The sequence below is a fragment of the Nothoprocta perdicaria genome, unplaced genomic scaffold (genome assembly GCF_003342845.1).
Source record: "Nothoprocta perdicaria isolate Ctin4 unplaced genomic scaffold, notPer1 scaffold_80, whole genome shotgun sequence".
In the NCBI taxonomy this organism is placed as follows: domain Eukaryota; kingdom Metazoa; phylum Chordata; class Aves; order Tinamiformes; family Tinamidae; genus Nothoprocta; species Nothoprocta perdicaria.
This window is the reverse complement of record NW_020456088.1, coordinates 685,899-703,063: the sequence shown is the minus strand read 5'-3', so window position 1 is coordinate 703,063 and position 17,165 is coordinate 685,899. Positions and strand designations below refer to the sequence as shown.

Sequence of the window (17,165 nt, the reverse complement as noted above, 5' to 3'; positions counted from 1 at the left end):
AATTTTCCTGTGGTTTTCGGCAGAAAGCTTTGCACCATCGAGGCGCCCCCTTCCTCCCTGCCAACGTGCCTTGCTCAGGGTGGCTGGGGTACAGGCTGCCTAGCGAGCTCCCGCTGCCAGGTGGATATGTTGTTTTATTATTTTATTTTATTTTATTTTATTTTATTTTATTTTATTTTATTTTTTCTGGTATGTGTTTGTGTGAAGGCTTTTGAGGATGGCTGCAGTTGCAACTGCTGGTGAACGGTCCCCTTGGGTTATTTGCAAGGACCTTACAAGACTTTACAGTGTAATTGGATATAAAATGTTCTTCCAAAGCCTACATCTCATGGCTTGACTTTGCTGCTGCTGCTCTTCTGCGTTATCTGTTCTTCCCAGGGGACCTGGAGCTGCTCCACATGAGTTTAAGCTGGTTGAGATGCAGGTAGTGCCCAAGGAGGGGTGGTAGGAGCCTCTCCTTGCCGTGTCTCCCCCATCGGGAGCCTCTTGCACGTGTGGAATAATCCCCTTGTGATTCCCAGCCCTGGCTTTAGAGCAGAGGTCCAGGTGGCTTCGGGTAAGAGGCTTTTGATTACCAGGGCATCGCTCTCCCGCGGCGTAGCCGTCTCTGGAGCATCGCGTGGCTCCTCCATGGGCTCCCTCTGCTCTCTGGGGGAGATAATCCCCTCCGGAGCCTTGGGAGGAAGGAGAGGAGCCACCGGCAGCTCCAAGGAGCCTGCGTTGCTCCGTGGCGGATGAGGAAGCCAGCAGGCTGCGGGATACGTGCTCTGAGTGAAGAGATCCAGGCTGCGGAGTTGAGGCCCGTCTGATTATCCTGTTTCAGAGCAAGCCAATGGATACTCGGTTATGCCCAGGGATAAAACAGCTTCCCTGTCTGCTGCTGTGTGACAGGAGTTCATGAGCATGGGTGGAAGTCTATGAAAGTCACCACTTTCCTAGATCAACCTCTTCTAGGGCGTGGGAGGCAGGAAAATTATCTTAACTCTTATCTAAGCTTCCCAAACTGTCCAAATGCAAACGTGTGGAGAGGGAAGCATCTGCAGTCAGCTGCTGCTGTGGGATAAAGTCCCGGCCGTGCGTTCAGCGTTCAGCAACGTGGCTAAAGGTGTTTGCTCCGCTCCTTCTGAGGAGCAGTTAATGGCACCTCGCTCGTGCTCCTGACAGGCTCTAATATGCTCCTCTTCTGAGTCAATGTTGTGTGTTAATGTCGTGTAATTAGTGTAAATCTCTGAAAACTGTGCGCTGGTAATACAGTGCAGCGAGAAAAGGGGCACATTAGGAAGCTTCATCATAAAGTTGACTTAGAGTGTTCAGGTATTTTCACACTTTGGATACTTTGTTGTGATAAAATCGAGTGTCGTGATATTTTTATGGAGATGTGAAGGTACCCAGAGCACGTAGGTGAAATGCCTGATTGTGTTGCCAAAGTGCAGAGTATGGATTGAGATCTCTGCGGGCGCCGTGCACTGCATTCGACCTTTTCATGTGCCCAGGGGTTTTGCAGTCAGGTACTGTGCAGGTTTCAAACGGGAATGCAGTGCTCAGGTGGGGATCAACTTTCCCTCTGCAATACACTATCTAATACAGAGAAACCCAGAATTTTATGCTTTTTATGCTCTCGCAGGATGAGCAAGTTGATGGAGGCAGGGGAGGAATCCTTCGCATCCAGATGCTCCCAGGCAGCTGAGATGTCTTTATTAGCTCTAAGTGCAGTTTACGATGGGCGAGCTGTTTTGTTTAGCTCTGCTGCAGCAGTAGTAGCTGTGCAAGGTGATGCAAGGCACCTGGTGCAAGTTAATTGCTTTTCTGCCATAGCTTTGTCTGTCCTAAGATGTTTAATTGAATTTTGTATCGATTAAACTAGTCCAAAACCTGCAGAGATGTATGAAAAACAACATACCTTGATAAATGATTGGTCTATGCCAAACTGATTTAAGTATTTTAGTGAATGTTAAGAGAATATAATATTCTTATGGGTCTTGTTTTTAACTTACATAAAACAGTCCAAGCATGACAGTATAGATTTTCTTGTGCAAACAGGGACTAAATTAGGATCTCTGTTTTAATTAAGACCATCTCTTAAGCTCAGAGATCCTTTCCCTGGCAGCTTAAACTCTATCCTATTTTGACATGTAGCTCATAATGAGTTAGTCTTAGTAGATATTTTCTTTTAATTATTTTACTAATTCCGAAAGTGCAATATCAAGAACAACTGGTTTCACTCTCTCTGTTAATTTTATAGATTTATGACTGATTTTTTTTTCTTAAAGTGTTCTTTAATTTTCTGTGTATTTTTTCCAGGGTGGATAGGGAAGGAAGGAGTAGTTGAACCTTTATTTAAAATCACAGCAGCTGCCACTCTGCAGACAGGCTATGGGGCCTTCTGGCGAGCTAAAGGGGTAAGAATGAATTCAAGTTGTGTGTGCAACCTGGGTATGTTTTGGGGAGAACAGCAGTTTCTTCATCAGCATATTTACAGAAACAGTCCTATTGGGAAGAGGAGAGGACATGAGAAGTTAAAGAAAACCACACAGATCTGGAAGAAAGGCTAGAAAATCCTTGGAATGCCTTAATTTGGACAGCTAGTCTAAAGTCTACGCCTTTCATCAGCAGGCACTCAGACTGATTCCCTGCTGAACAAGAGAAGAAGAAAATTTCAAATCACGTGTTACCCTGATGCCCTATCAGGGTGTGAGGAAGTGTGGCTTCCCATGGAGTAGGAAACTGTATTTTTGACCTATTATTTACATTGTTGCAACATGTTTGAGGTCAGTGTGAAAATCCTGTGTCTGCTTTCACATTGAAAACATTGGCAATCCATGACTAGGGGGAAAATAGTGCAGAGGGTGGAAAAGGAGAACTCCACAGCTCCTTCCTCAAAGAACCTTCTCCTGAAGTGAGAAATGAGTCTTTTAGTGATAGAGGGTAGAAGGGATTTGGAGAAAAGTAATTTTTGTCATAACTTGTGGCTTGTTGGCTTGCTCTACATGCAGTAAGAAATCCTTATATGCTGTTGATTTATTTTAGTCCTGCAGTTAATGGCCACAAAAGCAGATTTTAGCAACTAAAGTATGCTGATAGAAGGTCTATTTGCTTACATCCTTGGAAAACTCCCTACCCTTTTGTCAAGTACAAAATTTAGCAGTGTAAACGTGTTAAACTCGATAGCTTGAGCACTCACTCAGATACGTGAGTGAGAGTGTTTGCATTCTCTGACATGGGACGTGTTTGTACTAGCAGGGAAACCTTTTTTGTTAGGACTGGAATAGTGTGTTTTGTTAAGGAGGGTAGAAAATATCTCCTATGCAAGAATGTGGTGCTATAACTCAGGGAGAGGCATGCTGAGGGAGCAGAAAGAAACGATTATTGCTGCTTAAACCCAGAAATCTCCTTAATTTTACCATGTTCTGTTGCTGTAGCCTTGGAGTCTTGGATGCCTTTGCTTTAGTGCAGCAGCTTTACAGGTGGGAGCTGATGCAGTGACTTGCCCTGGATCTCATCAGGATGGCTCGTCCTCGACCTGGTATCTTTAAAATGTTACTGGTAAAAAGTGGGTTAGAAAGTAGGAAGGCTTTAGTTCTTTTTTTAATTCTTTTTTTTTTTTTCTTTTTTTTTTTGGCTTTCTTGGCAGGGGAGCTCTTTCCTGTTTAAAAAAAAAAAAAAAAAAAGGGAAATTTCACACCTCTGCTATTCCACATGGCATGGATAAGGTGGATTCTGTGCTAAAGCTTTAAGGCAGTAATAAATCCTAATGACTTCATTCTGAACATCAGAAATGCAAAATAGTCCTGCTTTCAATAAAACCCTCCTTTTATTACTACTTTCAGTTGTTTTATAGGTTTTTAACAATAGGCAGGAATCTAGAAAAGCTACATTAGAACATAACCTGCTGAGGGTATCTCTGAGATTGTGCCATTTCTTCATCAGATAGAGAAACTTAATAGGAGTTGAATTATTAACAGATTAGAGGTAAATGCTTTCCTATCACAGGCAATAATCTGCAAACTTTTGTGCACTTAAAGCAAATCTTAACCTCACTCACAATTTTGCTGCGTTTCATCTGCTTCATGTTAATGTCAATTATTTAGGCTCTGAAAAGACACTTGATCCTGAGCTAACCAAAGCTGCAGGGACAGACTGGGCTGCCACAGGACCAGGTGACAGGCTGGTATTTGGGGTGAGCTTCTGATATATATAATAAATATATATACATAGCAAAAAAAAAAAATATATATATATATATATATATATATATAAATCTTTTATGGAAGTTCCTGCATATTGAAAAGGAAAATCCAAAAGAGAAATAAAGAGGCTGTGTATGATTGGGAGGGGGGAAGCCTTGCAGATCTATAAAGTATTTGATCTAGTGCTATAGGATCCCATGTGATTTAACCATTCCCATGATACCCACATTAGAGAGTTTTGTAGCACTAAAATTTAAGTGCAACAGATTTGCACTTTACACCAGTTACAATTGTCTGTTAAGTTTCTGGACTGAGGTTACAGATGCATTTAATGTACTTTCTATATGAAACTGTTCTAGTGTTGCGCTGTGCTCTGAGCAAGTGGGTGTCTTTGCAAATCCCAGTTCTGGGATTAACTCCAAGGAAATTTTGCAATTTTTTTTGGTCAGTATTCACAGGCTTAAAACTGAATCTAATTTTGTTGTCCTGCTGAAAAGTACTTCAGTGAGGTCTGTTTTGTTGCCAGCTTTTTTGGCAGGAGAGCTGTACAAATGAAGTCTTTATTTATTTTCCTCCTTCTAGAATCCAAAATGTGCTTTCACGTTGCTTGGAGAGGGAGGGGGAAAAAAGACCAAACCACTTTTGCTTAATTACTTTTATTTTAAGAAGATGCATTAAAACAGAAAACACACCTAAAAAATCCAGTCAGAATGCAGAAGCTTTGTAGAATTAGAAGTGACTTGAAAAATGAGCAGCACAGCTAGAATGGAAATTTGTTTGCAGACTTAGTAATGTTATAGAAATCGTTATTACAGTAATACATCGATACCAATAGGAAGGATGTCTTTAGAACACACTGATTTTCCTAGTGACTGGCAGTAAAATGACCAGGGCTTACCCTGCTAAATATATGGATAATAATGAATGGATAGTGAGTTGTTCCAAACAACAAAAAAAAGCCCTTGCAGTGCTTTTGGCACAGTGTCCAAGGTCACGTGAGGAATCGCCTTGTGGCAGTGGTGTCCTGAGCCTCCTCCGGATTAGCCTGTCGTCCTGGAGAAGCCTGTGCCTGTTCCCCCCATTCTGGCAGGGCTTGGAAGCGGCGCCCAGCAGCAAAGCGTTAAGTTTCGGGCTCGGTGTTTTATTGTTTGCTGAGAATGAAGACACCAGCTGGATGCGCCCGCTGCTGCGGCGAGCGCGTTGCCACCACGTAACCTTGCACTGCTGCTTTGGGGCTGGGGTTTCTGGAAGAAGGTGAGTGCTTCTGCTCAGCTGTTTATGCAGAGGAATGTCTTAGCTAATTATTCTGCATACGGTTTGGGGTTTGTTGTTATTTTAATGAGCTTTTTAGACATAATATGCAAGAATGGGCAAGTGGGTTTTCAACCTTGTACAAAGGGCATTAAGCAGCTTGCTTGTGTGTGGTTGACCTTGTAGGCTCCCTAACATTTTGTATTTGTATGTAGTGCTGGAGGGTTACGAACTCTAATGTTTAGATACCTGGATCTTTAAGGGAGAAATGTTGGTAAAAGCTGCTGTCATTGGGGTTGTTTTCATCTTGTCCTTTTCTGAGCTGTATGTGTAGGAGGAAGGACTACACAGGGAGTGAATACTGTGACCTGTGACAAAATCCATGCCCCTTTCTGTGGGGAGACAACGCGAGCATCCTGGTTTCTCGGAGTAGTGTTTTGCCAATGAAAAATAAGATGTCATTGTTTCAATAGGAAGAAAGTATTTATTAGCAGCTAAAAGGAAGAAGGTATTTTTATTTTTAGGACTACATGAATGGCATCACATGTGTTTATGTGCCAGAAGGCTTAAAGTAAAATCCAGCAGGGCAGCCTTATGGTGCAGTGTGTTTGCTAAAGAGACAGGTAGGAAACTTCGTATGTATTATTGTGCCTTGCTAAACTGGTAGCATTTTGGAGTGGGGGAGACAACACTGCAGCATTTGTGACGAGCTCTACTGTATAGTGCTTATTTACTCAATTTTGAACACTGGGATTTTGATAAGCTAGGCTTTCTAATCCAAATGTACTAATTCGAGCTGTTTAATCACAAACTGGACTATTCTTATTAGTAGTTAATCTTCTTGATGTAATGTTGTACATTGATTGAGCTTAAAACTAGTGTTCTCCTCTCCTGGTTGACACGAGAGTCTGAGTCTTACGAAACTTTTTCCTTCCAAAGCTTGTAACTGCTGTTTGTAATTAAATTCTGTATCCTTAAATGAGAAACTCTGTAACATAGCCTCACTTTTTGGAGAGGAGGAATCTCTGAGCACTAAAATCCCCTTTATCAGTGACGAAATGAGCAGTCCAGCATGTTCTGTTGTAGCTAAAGTGAAGTAGGTTGAAGAAATTTAACTCATTCAGTGAGGAAGCATTTGAAATGGAGGTGGATAAAGCAATTAAAAAAAAATGCAGCATTTTAGAAAATGCTGCAGTTGGTTTGCATTCCTTCTGTTATGGCAGCCTTTTAAGCAAGGCCTTTGTACTGCATTAAGCAAAATCCTGTCTCCTACAGGAGACATTCCAGTGTGCAGGCCACAGGTTTAGAAAGTGCAGCACTCTGGTTAAAGTACAAGATCCAAAATACAAATTAAATCACAAGTGAAAAATTTACCCATGGTAGAGGAGTTGAGGGATGGGAACTGAAGTTCATAATGATTAATTGTAAAATTTATGTAAAACATCTTTTGGCTTTTTAAACATTATACTTGCTGTGATTTAGTGCTATATAGCTAATTATTCTTGATTGAAAAATCTGCATTAACAATACTTAGTTACCTACCCCTCAGATATTGTTCTTTGCTTCGAGTCACATGTAAACTGAGAAAAATATGTGCGGTCTGTTTTTTGTTCATGAAAGGTGATAGCTCCTATTCATCACCGCAGTTTCTTTCCTGTGTAAATGACAGTTTTTGCCTTTGACAGTTCATGCAATTCATGTCCTACTGTCCTTCACAGAAAAAGGTGCAGTAAGTATATGTGCTCTTTGCAATACACCTTACAGGAATATTTTAAAGTTGTATTAATTCCAGTAGAACTTACTTGAAGCAGCATGACATGGGTTCCTGTAACTGTCTGACGTTAATTTAGCCTCTTTCAACTTGGGAACTATTGAGCTCTGTAGGGCCACCTTTCAGCTGCATCTCTGTCTTTGCACCCGTAAAACAGGGACCAGGTCTTTAAAACGAGACTCAGAATCCTTCAGGAAGGATGGGACCTGAGGACCTCCAGGACAACTGGAAGCTGCCTGAGTTGTTTGTTGGTCACCATCTTTGGGCACCGTTAACTGAGAGGCTTCCTGAACACGACCTGTAATGTAAGGGATGTCTGGCAGACATAGCAAATACTAGTTTAGCAAACTCTAATAAGGTCTCTATAGAAATGAAGATTATATACATCTGTTCCTTCCCTTAATATAGGTCCAAAATACACAGTCAGTCTTGCAGGAATCTATGAGTTGCAGGAATGTATGAGTTGTATCTTATTTTTTATTTATTTTTTAGGAAAGCTGTTCTTGGAACAGCTTGGAAAAACTTAAAGCAGACTTTAAGGTTGGTTATTCAAATAACTCTGATTTCTGCCTCCAAAACCTTTGAGGTTGAGCTGCTCCTCTCTTTGACCTCTGACAAACAGGACTTTTGGCACCGTGATGAAACACCCAGTCTCACGGTGGGTTTGAACCTCAACAGATGTTGACATTGAAGCAGTGGCTGGTTAAAGATTCCATAGCTGCTTTTGCTCTTTAAGCCAAAATATTATGAAATGTGGTTGACTTTTTTTTCTTTTTCTTTTCTTTTTTCTTTTTTTTTCATTAAAACTATGGGAGGCTTTTTCTCTGCAACTGATTGACTTTTAGAGGCTTTTACTAAATTACTTATATATAATTTTTATACTTCAGTTGGGGAAAAAAAATCAATGATTTACTGCTCCTGCAAAGACCTGGGGGTTTCTGTACTGGAACTTACGGAGTTTCAGGAAGAATATTTTACTCCTGGCATTTCTGGCATCCTGCTGCACTGACTCTGTTCCAAGGCTTTGGCAAAGTTGGAAAACTATCAGCTGGTAAATATGTGGCAATCATTACAGAGCAACAAGGCCAAAAGCCAGAATATTTGTTTAGAAATGCACAGAAAACAGTGCCACATTCTCTTAAACTCTTCTAATCAAGATGATGCTGAGTAATTAGCTTCCCCAATTGATTAATGTTACAAAATTCCACTTGCCACCAAAATGCAGTCTTCTATTACAGGAGATGTTGCCAGCTTGAATGATTTTTTTTGTCATGTTGAACTCTCTCTGACTGGATTCCTAGGTCTGCCCTAACCATAAATTTCGTGCTATGATGTTGTGTAGCTTAAACACTTGCAGAATCCTTCAATACTTCTTATTCAGCATATCCAAATTGATATATTATTTGCTGTGAAAGGTCAAATATTGTTTAAGGAATATAACTCTGTTCATTCTGGATATTCTTTTGTTACCTGCATTTTTGGAAGTGAGGCATAATTGTGTTTGAGGTCCTATGGAAGCTTGATTTTTAGTAGCTGCATTGCTGTTCAGAGATGGTGAGAAATGGATAGATTTGAGTCCAAATTACCAGTGAAATCTGTAAGAGCTACTGTGTTACAAAACAATTCTTGGTGTGTTTAAAGCCTAGATTTTTCCTGTGACAATTAGTGGGTTTTGCTTGTATTTTATTAAATATAATCATAATAGCAATTTAGTGGTGACTTGGTTCAGTGTTGTATTTATGACATAGCTGAAAATGACTCTTATGAGTCTGGGACAAAAATGACTCATACGAGTCTGTTGATGTTATTTATAAAAGGCAGTTTTGCTCTTTCAGTTGACCTTTTCTAGACCTAACTATCCAAACCTGCTCTCTCTGCTTGCGTTACCTGGGCTTTAAGGCTGCTAAATACAAAGCCAAGACTTGTATGTTCTCTAAACTGAGACAGCTGTGCCGTTTCTTACCATCATTTTTATTTGGAGGCTCTTCCAGAATTGCATTGCGGAAAAATGTCACCTTCCAGTTTCTAGTTGTAGTTCTTGAACAGCCTGGGCTGACTTTTGCCCTTGTGTAAAAGTTTATGCTCGAAGCAGCTTTTCTCCCTGCCTAACCTGCAGTTCCATGGCGAGCTTAAACCCATCCCCTGGCTGCCCCATGGCCACCACAATGTGCAGGGAGCAGATCCTTGTCCCCTTGTGCAGACTGTGACTTCTGTAGCTGCTCACAACGGGTGGCAGGTGGGAAGGGTTGAAATCCATTGTGGTGTGACTGTGTAAATACTCATGTGCTGCTAATTAAGGTGAGCTGATGAGCCTTGAGGTGGCTTTCTAAAGGCAATGCCCTTTTTCTCTGCTTTTATAAGAAAGAAATCTCTAACAAAACATTTGGGCCTTTAAAGGGAGTTTATTTTCCTGCCAAAAGGATGACCAAGTGTCTTGATTGGAGAGCAAGCAGCTACTGAAAGGCCTGGTCTTCTGCCTGGAGGATGCTCTGTCACTTCTTTTAAATGCACTTTTATATCCTCTTACAAAGCTAAAAATGGGTAAGGATGGGATTAGAGGTATCAACTCTGCTCTAGCAAAGAGTGTTTGGAAGTAGTATCCTACTGGTTTTGTTACAGTAACCTGGTAGGTCTCCAAGTCCGTGACGTCACCCTGAGCAGAACCTCTTCTGAGACAGAAGGGTTGCACGACAGTTTCCTCGCTGTGATGATTATTAATTAATCCTTTTCTTTCTAATCCAACTACATCTGTATCTCAGTCACAACAATCTGCAGCTTCTGTGTGGCTAGTGGTGCCACAGCAGCAATGTGGAGCTCTCTGAGCTGTAGACAGACCCAAGAAGCTGGAGAAGCGCGTGGTCTGTGCTCACCTTTTCTGCCCTGTGTTCCTTGGAGATTTCAAGGTTTGGTACAAGCCTCAGATTTGGTTTTATGGATAACCATTGGTTGTGTGCAAACAGTCTCCCAAGAAGAGTTATTGTAGTGAGAAGATAAAACTCTTTCATGTTGCTCTTTTGCAGCCTTCCTTATTTTACGTGTATGTTCCCAGCAGCACAGCCACCAACCACTATTAACACAGGGAAAAAGGGAGCAGGAATTTTTGGTGTTCTGCATTTCCCAAGCTGGTAAGCCCCTCTGCCAGCTGGAAGCGGGGTTTGAATCAAAATATTTGTCGCCTGACTAATCTCATGGCCCTAAAATTGTAGTTAAACAGCAAAGTTTCTGTGCTGCAGTGTTAGAGAAAGAGCCCATTTCACAGAGCAGGCAATTCATCTGTGCACAGGATCAGCATGGGGGCTAAACCCTGTTGAAAACCTGTTTAAGCTTCTTGAGCTTAACTGCTGTGTGGTTTGCTGCTTTGCAAAGGGAGTTGACAGGGTAAGAAGAGCAGGTAACTTTTTTTGTTTCACTTTATTCCAGGGAATTTTCTCTCTTGGAGGGAGATAACAGCCTGATGCAGTGTGGGAAATGTGAGTTTGGATATGGACAGTTACTCTTCTTGGACACAAATAGTTTAGGACTCAGAATTACACTGCCAAAATACACGACTTTTTTATAGACCTCTCTGGGAACGTGCACACCATCTACCTCTCTTCAGCAGCCTTTCCTACTGGGAGGGGAATCATCTGTGTTTGCAGGTGTATCTTCTTGCAGAGCTGATCTGAAGGTTTCTGATAGTTTCTGACACCTCAGGAAATCAGAGAAGCAGAAAAATGTAAAACTTTGGCATTCACAGCTAACATTTTCTATCTTCTTAGCAAAAACTTATTGATAATTAAGAGGTAATTAAATGGTTTCCTGACTTCTTTTGCTATGGAAAAGAATATGTAGTGGTTTAGATAGTGGTTAGGGATCTAATTCTTGAGCTGTTTCCCAGGTTTGGCAGCTGAACAGTACGGGGGTTTTTGGTGCTGCTGGTGTGGTTTTTTTTTATTTGGTTTTGTGTTTATGTTTTTTTTGCCTAGTTTAAACATGAGAAATTCCATGTTTACTTCGTTCTCCAAGTCTGTAAATAAAACATTATCACTGGTACCATTGTGCTTCATTCCAGGATTTGCTTACTGCAGTGATTTCCAGGATACCTCAGGGAAATGGTGTTAGTGGATGGGGGCACATAATAAAACTGGCATGCCTTGCTCCCTTCTGGGTCAGGGAGGATCTGCTTCATGGCAAGGATGAAAACTCCTTGGAATCTGCAGCTATTTGCAGGAAATTACCTAATTACCTCAACCTCAACAATTACCTCAACACTTCTCTCCTTTTCCATCCTCTATCTGTTCCTTTTCACTCTGAGGGGCTATGTGTAAATGTCACTCTCTTTATTCTCTGTTGGTTCATTTGCACCCCATGCTGGATTTTGGGGACCCACATGATGGCTCCTCTTAAATAGGATTAAACTGTTGAGTTTGAGTCTGTCATCATCTCTTCATACTTCAGGATGCAGCACTTAAAAGAATAACTCCTTGCTTGGAAATATGCTTAGGTAAAATAGTGATACATTTAAAAGGAATATTGGCGTATGAGGAATGCACTGTGGAAGAAGAGCTGATAATTGTAATTGCTCTGAGGAAGAATTAATCATCTTTATTTAATTGTGAAAAGGGTGGCACTGTGATTTTCATTGCTGTTTGATTTATCTTTTAAAGTATCTACACAGTCTGGGCAGTGTGCAATCGTATTTCTTTTTTGAAAGAGAAAGCAAAAAGATTTCGTTCTTAAGGTCTGTGTTTAAAAATTGTTATGAAAATAATTTAATGGCAAAGTAGATGTGTTCTCTAATGTGATGAGTCAAAAGGCTCCACTCAGGTGTGTGTTTTCTCTGGCAGGTAATTGAGAATGAGCCCTCAACGATGCTAAGTCTACAATGGGAAGTGTCACACTCCGCTACTTCTGCTATGGGTGCCTCTTCACATCCGTGACCTGGACACTTCTGCTCTTTGTTTACTTCAACTTCAGTGAAGAGACCCAGGCCTTCAAGAATGTGCCCGTCAAGGGGCTAGAGCCACAGAGGCCCTTCCCAAAAAAATTTTTCCCCCGTTTTACCCGGGGGCCAGTTCGTAAACCTGCTCTGCAACAGAAAGAGAACAGAATTGGCAATCGTTTTGCAAAACATGGCCAGGACCCAGTGAAGGGGGAGGCAGATTTTTCTCCTGAAATGGGTAAGTGATTTTCGTCATTGATTTTCATCACTTAGTATTTAATTTCTTCTTTTGATTTAATTTTTTTTAAAAGGATACTTGGAAAAAATGTATAATATCTTTTTGTTTATTGAAATGTAGGTGGTACTGCTGGTTCTCTTCATTATGAATTACTTGAAATTTACTCTGACACATTTAAATTAAATTATTTCTATGTATATGACTTAGTTGTGGAAGGCCAAATTACAAGCAAATTAACAAAAGTTTTATAACTTTTATAAAGCAAAACTTTTATTTTTTCTATTTTTTGAGAGAGGGTGCTGAGTGTATTCTTGTTAACAGATCTAACTCTTGGACTGGGCTCATATAATTCAGTAGCCATAAAGCAACTCTGTTCATATGCAGTAATTAAATACCCTGATAACAATACACAGTGAAGGGGACTCATGGATGTGGAAAACAGCCTCAGAATATGAAACCATCTGCCAAAAATAAAAATTACAATGAAGGATTTATTGAGGTGATAGTGCTACTGGGCAAAATCTGCTTGCTTTGAGCCAGCAAGTAGATCTGTAGGTGGTACTTTTTAACATATTTCATTAATAAGATGATTTGGGATTGTTCTCAGCTGCTAATTAAAATCCTTAATATATTTCACTGCTTATAGCTTAGTTTTCTCTGCTTTGTTAGAATATCCAAAGGCAGGCGCTTGGAATATTGACCTACTGGAAGATTGGGGGGGTAGAAATTGTGTGGTCTTAGTATTGAGTATCACTGTCTGCAGCTTCTTTGGGAATTATGGCACAGTGCCTTTGGAGCAGGAGCTTAATATTCGCATAGCTGCCTGAATTCCTCTTCCTTTGGACGGATGCTGGATCCCCAACTTCAGGGGTTTATAGAACTTTACCTTGCTTCATTCTCCAAGTTGCTCATTAGTGTGACCGGAATCTGTGGAAAAACATTCCCCAAACGTGGGATTAGGAGTGTTTACCACTTCACTGCAGAACCTGTGGGAGCCAAGTGAAGTGAGAGTCGATGCAGAAGTGACCACTTCTTTCCAGCTATTCAGTACTGGCCAGGAAAGAGGTCGGTGCTTTTAGCTGAGAAGTCCCTTGATCTCCAAGCAGGGCAAACTCATTTGGTTCCTGAGAGCCAAGTGAAGCTGCAGTGCCAGAATAAATTCTGAATGAGTCACCAGGAGGCAGCTGGGTCTGGTTGGGTTAGATTTGGTGCTGCAAGGAAGGGATTCATGGCTGACTGTAGCAGGACAGTGATAAACACACAGGTGAAAAACAAGGAGGGGAATAAAAGGTTGGGCCATGAAAGCCCAAACTATCATCTGGTAGGTTAATCTATTGTTTTTCTCCTTAAAAAGCTGTGACATTCACAGTGTGCTGCTTCAGTAAAGCCTAAGTTGGTGTTTCCACCACTAACCTTATATTTCAAGGGGTCACATCTGCTGTTTGTTTGGAAATCTTTCAGGCCTTTTGCATGAACTTTCCATACTGTGCTTCATGAGGATGTTTTGAAAACAGTAGAGCTGCTATTCACCCGTGTTCAGAAGATGAGAAAGAGGTAGTCAGTGGCTGCATGGGTTGGATTGTGGAGCAACACGTGGCCTGGTGTTGCTGTGACACTGTGCAAGAATGATGGCAAGAATTGCAGCACAGTAAGACAAGCTGGAAACATTGCTGTGGCAATGCAGCTCCTTCAAAGGAGGGACTGACTTTCATCCCTTTGAGACCCTGCCGCCTGCAGGGAGGTGCTGACCCACAGAATCCCAGAATGGTTGAGGTTGGAAGGGACCTCTAGAGATCATCCAGTCCAACCCCCCTGCTCAAGCAGGGACACCCAGAGCACGGGGCACAGGGTGGCATCCAGGTGGATATGGAAGATCTCCAGAGAAGGAGACTCCACAACCTCCCTGGGCAGCCTGTTCCAGGGCTCTGGCACCCTCACAGGAAGGAAGTTCTTCCTCTCATGGAGATGGAACTTCCCATGTTTCAACTTACACCCATTGACCCTTGTGACTGGACCTCATTCCTATCCCCGCCATGCAGTTTATCCATAGGGCTCATCTGTGGTCCCCTACAAGCATAAGATGCTTGTCAGTGCCGCGTGCTGCTATTGCTGCACTGAAGACCAAAAATGCTGATACAGGAAATGTGGACATGTGGGCATGCAGAATTCCTGCAGAATTCCCTCTGGAAGGTCTTCCTGTTGTCTCTACATATAAACAGTGTTGCTGTAACATGAAAGAATGTTCTGCTTTCTTATCTTTCCTCCATCTCTGTGTCTGAGCTCAACTGATTTTGCTAATTTTTCCAAAACTGGAGAACACAAGGTCTGAGGAGAAGCTGGGAGAAGTTCATTTATCCTTCCTTGAAGAAGGAGGTGAAGGGTGGAGATCTTATTGCAGTCAACAAATACCGAAGAGGAGGCTGTAAAGAAGATGCCCTTGGGCTCCTTGGAGGTGCATGGTGTTATGTCAAGAAGTTGGAACACAGAGAAAGTTAGCTAAGAGGAAAAACATTTTCAGGTTGATGGTCAAATACTTCAGTAGGAGCCCAAAGAGGAAGTAGAATCTTAATTCTTGGACATACCAGAGATTTGGAAGACTTAGCTGGATAAGTTCTGGTTGGACCAGAGTTGAGATCAGACTACATGCCCCACAGAGGTCCCTTCCAACCTGTATTGTTCTGTGATTGAATGAAATGTTATCCCAAACATATGGAAGTAAGTGACTGAGAGAGTCCTTTGCTAACACCTTTTTTCAGAACCATATGAAGGTGATGGGCAAGGTGGAAGGAGATGGTTACTCCATCCTTGCTCGCTTGTCCTAAGATTTTGGTGCAGTTGCCTCTATAGCTTGGTGATAGCTGTAGAGGACAGTCACGTTTCATTGTGTGCAGCCATCTGAATGCAGACAATAAAGCACTGCTTTGCTTTTAAATTACTTCAGGGTGGTGACTGTTGCCTCTGCTGTGCTGAGCAACGCTCGGTGCTTTTGCTACAATATCAGAGAAATATCTGGCTCTGCTCTTTAGCTTGCTGTCTGAGTCCCAAATGACGTAAGTTCACGATTGCCATAACTATTTTTGCATTATTGCAGACTTCAAAAAAATAATTGAAGCATTAGGGGGTTTCCTAGTCTTGTAAGCTCCTTTTTTCTTCTTTCTCTCTCAGAAAATCCACTTCATCTGTATGGTTAGCAGCTGATGTATTGTGTGGCCAAAGTTTGTCCTCTGTTGCTCGTAAGTGGATGTTTAGGCAGTGGTAAGAATACAAGGCCATTTAACAGAAGGACACATGTCTGCTAAGGCAATAACACAAGGGAGAAGTCAGTCTTTGGAGAAAATGTTTTATTACAGTTGCAGGCACGACTCATAAATACTGGCTATTAGAGTCAGAAACTAAAATAGCTGCCCAAAATGCACTTTGCAAAACAAGAAGCTAAAGAGATTTCACAAGATAGTGAGTTTTAGAGGAAGTCAAGGCCTGTTTCTCAATCCTTGATTGTTTCCAAAGGGTATTTTTGAGTCTGTAAACTGATCTTGGCTTGTATTTTTTTTTTTCAGGGATGATTTTTAATGAAGAAGATCAGGAGGTGAGAGACTTGGGCTATCAGAAACATGCCTTCAATATGCTCATCAGCAACCGGCTGGGGTACCACAGGGAGGTACCCGATACAAGAGATGCAAAGTATGTATTTAACTTACAGAGAAAACATGGGGAAATTGTATGTGCCTAAGAGCTTGTTGCACACACTGCTGGTCAAGTAAATAACATGTTTTGTTATTACATTTATGGTAGATATTCCTTATATGCTGAGCCACTGAGGGCAGATTTCCAGCCATTCAAGCCAGAGGGTTTGGGATTAGGATTTTTCTTTGGGCTTCTTGGTGTGCTCTGTGTTTTCTTCTGCTTTGAATATTCCTTTGGAGACTTAATTTTATACAAACTGGGGAGGGAGTGAGATTGGTAAAGCTCTCACCAAAGAAGTTACGTGAAAACAGATGACTGCTCCCCAAAGGGAAGGCTTATGTGTCTCTGAAGGTTAAGGTGTCTTAAACAACTATTTTGCTTATGGTTTGGAGCTTACCCCACTGTCAAGAAGTACCTATGTGACAGCATCTTGCTAACGTGAAGTTGAAAGAGCAGAAAGGTGGAAGTGGTTTGTATTTTGAAGGGTGCCAGATATGAAGCAGCTTGATTCACCACTAAGCTATGTCTTACTAAAAAGAAATCTGAGGAACTCTTTGGGCTTTTCAAATTTAGAAATATAGTTCCAAAGCAAAACAAGTTCTGGATGACTGTCAGTAAAAGAGACTCTTCATTACTGCAAAACTAATGGGAATCTGAGAGTGATGCAGTATAGTTAATATATGAATATACAGGATTTGGGGGTTGGCTCACCTGTGCATTTGTCTCTTGGAGCAAGGCACCTGGGGACAGGAAGGATCCAGGACCAGCTACTTATAAATAAACCTCTGTCTAATTTTTCTAGTGGCTGCTCTGCTGTGGCAAAATGCAGTGAATTGTACTTGCTGAAACATAGCTTCCCCAAAGCTGAGCTCCTTTCAAGTCAGTGGATAGTTATCATTTTTTTGTTTGCAGTATTTTGTATTTTTATTGAATTCCTTCATGCCTGGCATCTTACTTTAAATGGCATTTGTTTGAGACATTGCACCCTGTTAGATTGTATGACCAAAACCTGAAGATCAACAGAAAGAAGTTTTTTTTGCTTTGAATGGCAGTCAATTTGTATATTAAGTTACTTATGTTTAGAGAGTTGTATGCTGGTCTGTTGTCTCTACA

General features: G+C 41.4%; 1 protein-coding gene across 4 annotated transcripts in view; it reads left to right on the top strand.

The window, feature by feature from the left end:
- Positions 1 to 6: 6 nt before the first annotated feature.
- The window catches only part of GALNT11 (polypeptide N-acetylgalactosaminyltransferase 11), a 36,041-nt gene continuing 18,882 nt past the window's right edge, over positions 7 to 17,165 (top strand). For 2 of the 4 annotated variants that reach the window (XM_026051906.1, XM_026051909.1), the window contains exons 1-3: positions 7 to 120; positions 12,036 to 12,368; positions 15,926 to 16,049. In XM_026051906.1, coding sequence (XP_025907691.1) covers positions 12,074 to 12,368; positions 15,926 to 16,049 — 419 coding nt within the window. In that variant the 5' untranslated portion in view covers positions 7 to 120; positions 12,036 to 12,073. Of the gene's footprint in view, positions 121 to 2,324; positions 2,400 to 5,409; positions 5,442 to 12,035; positions 12,369 to 15,925; positions 16,050 to 17,165 lie in introns of those variants that run through there. The other 2 variants (XM_026051908.1, XM_026051907.1) reach the window with 2 other exon arrangements.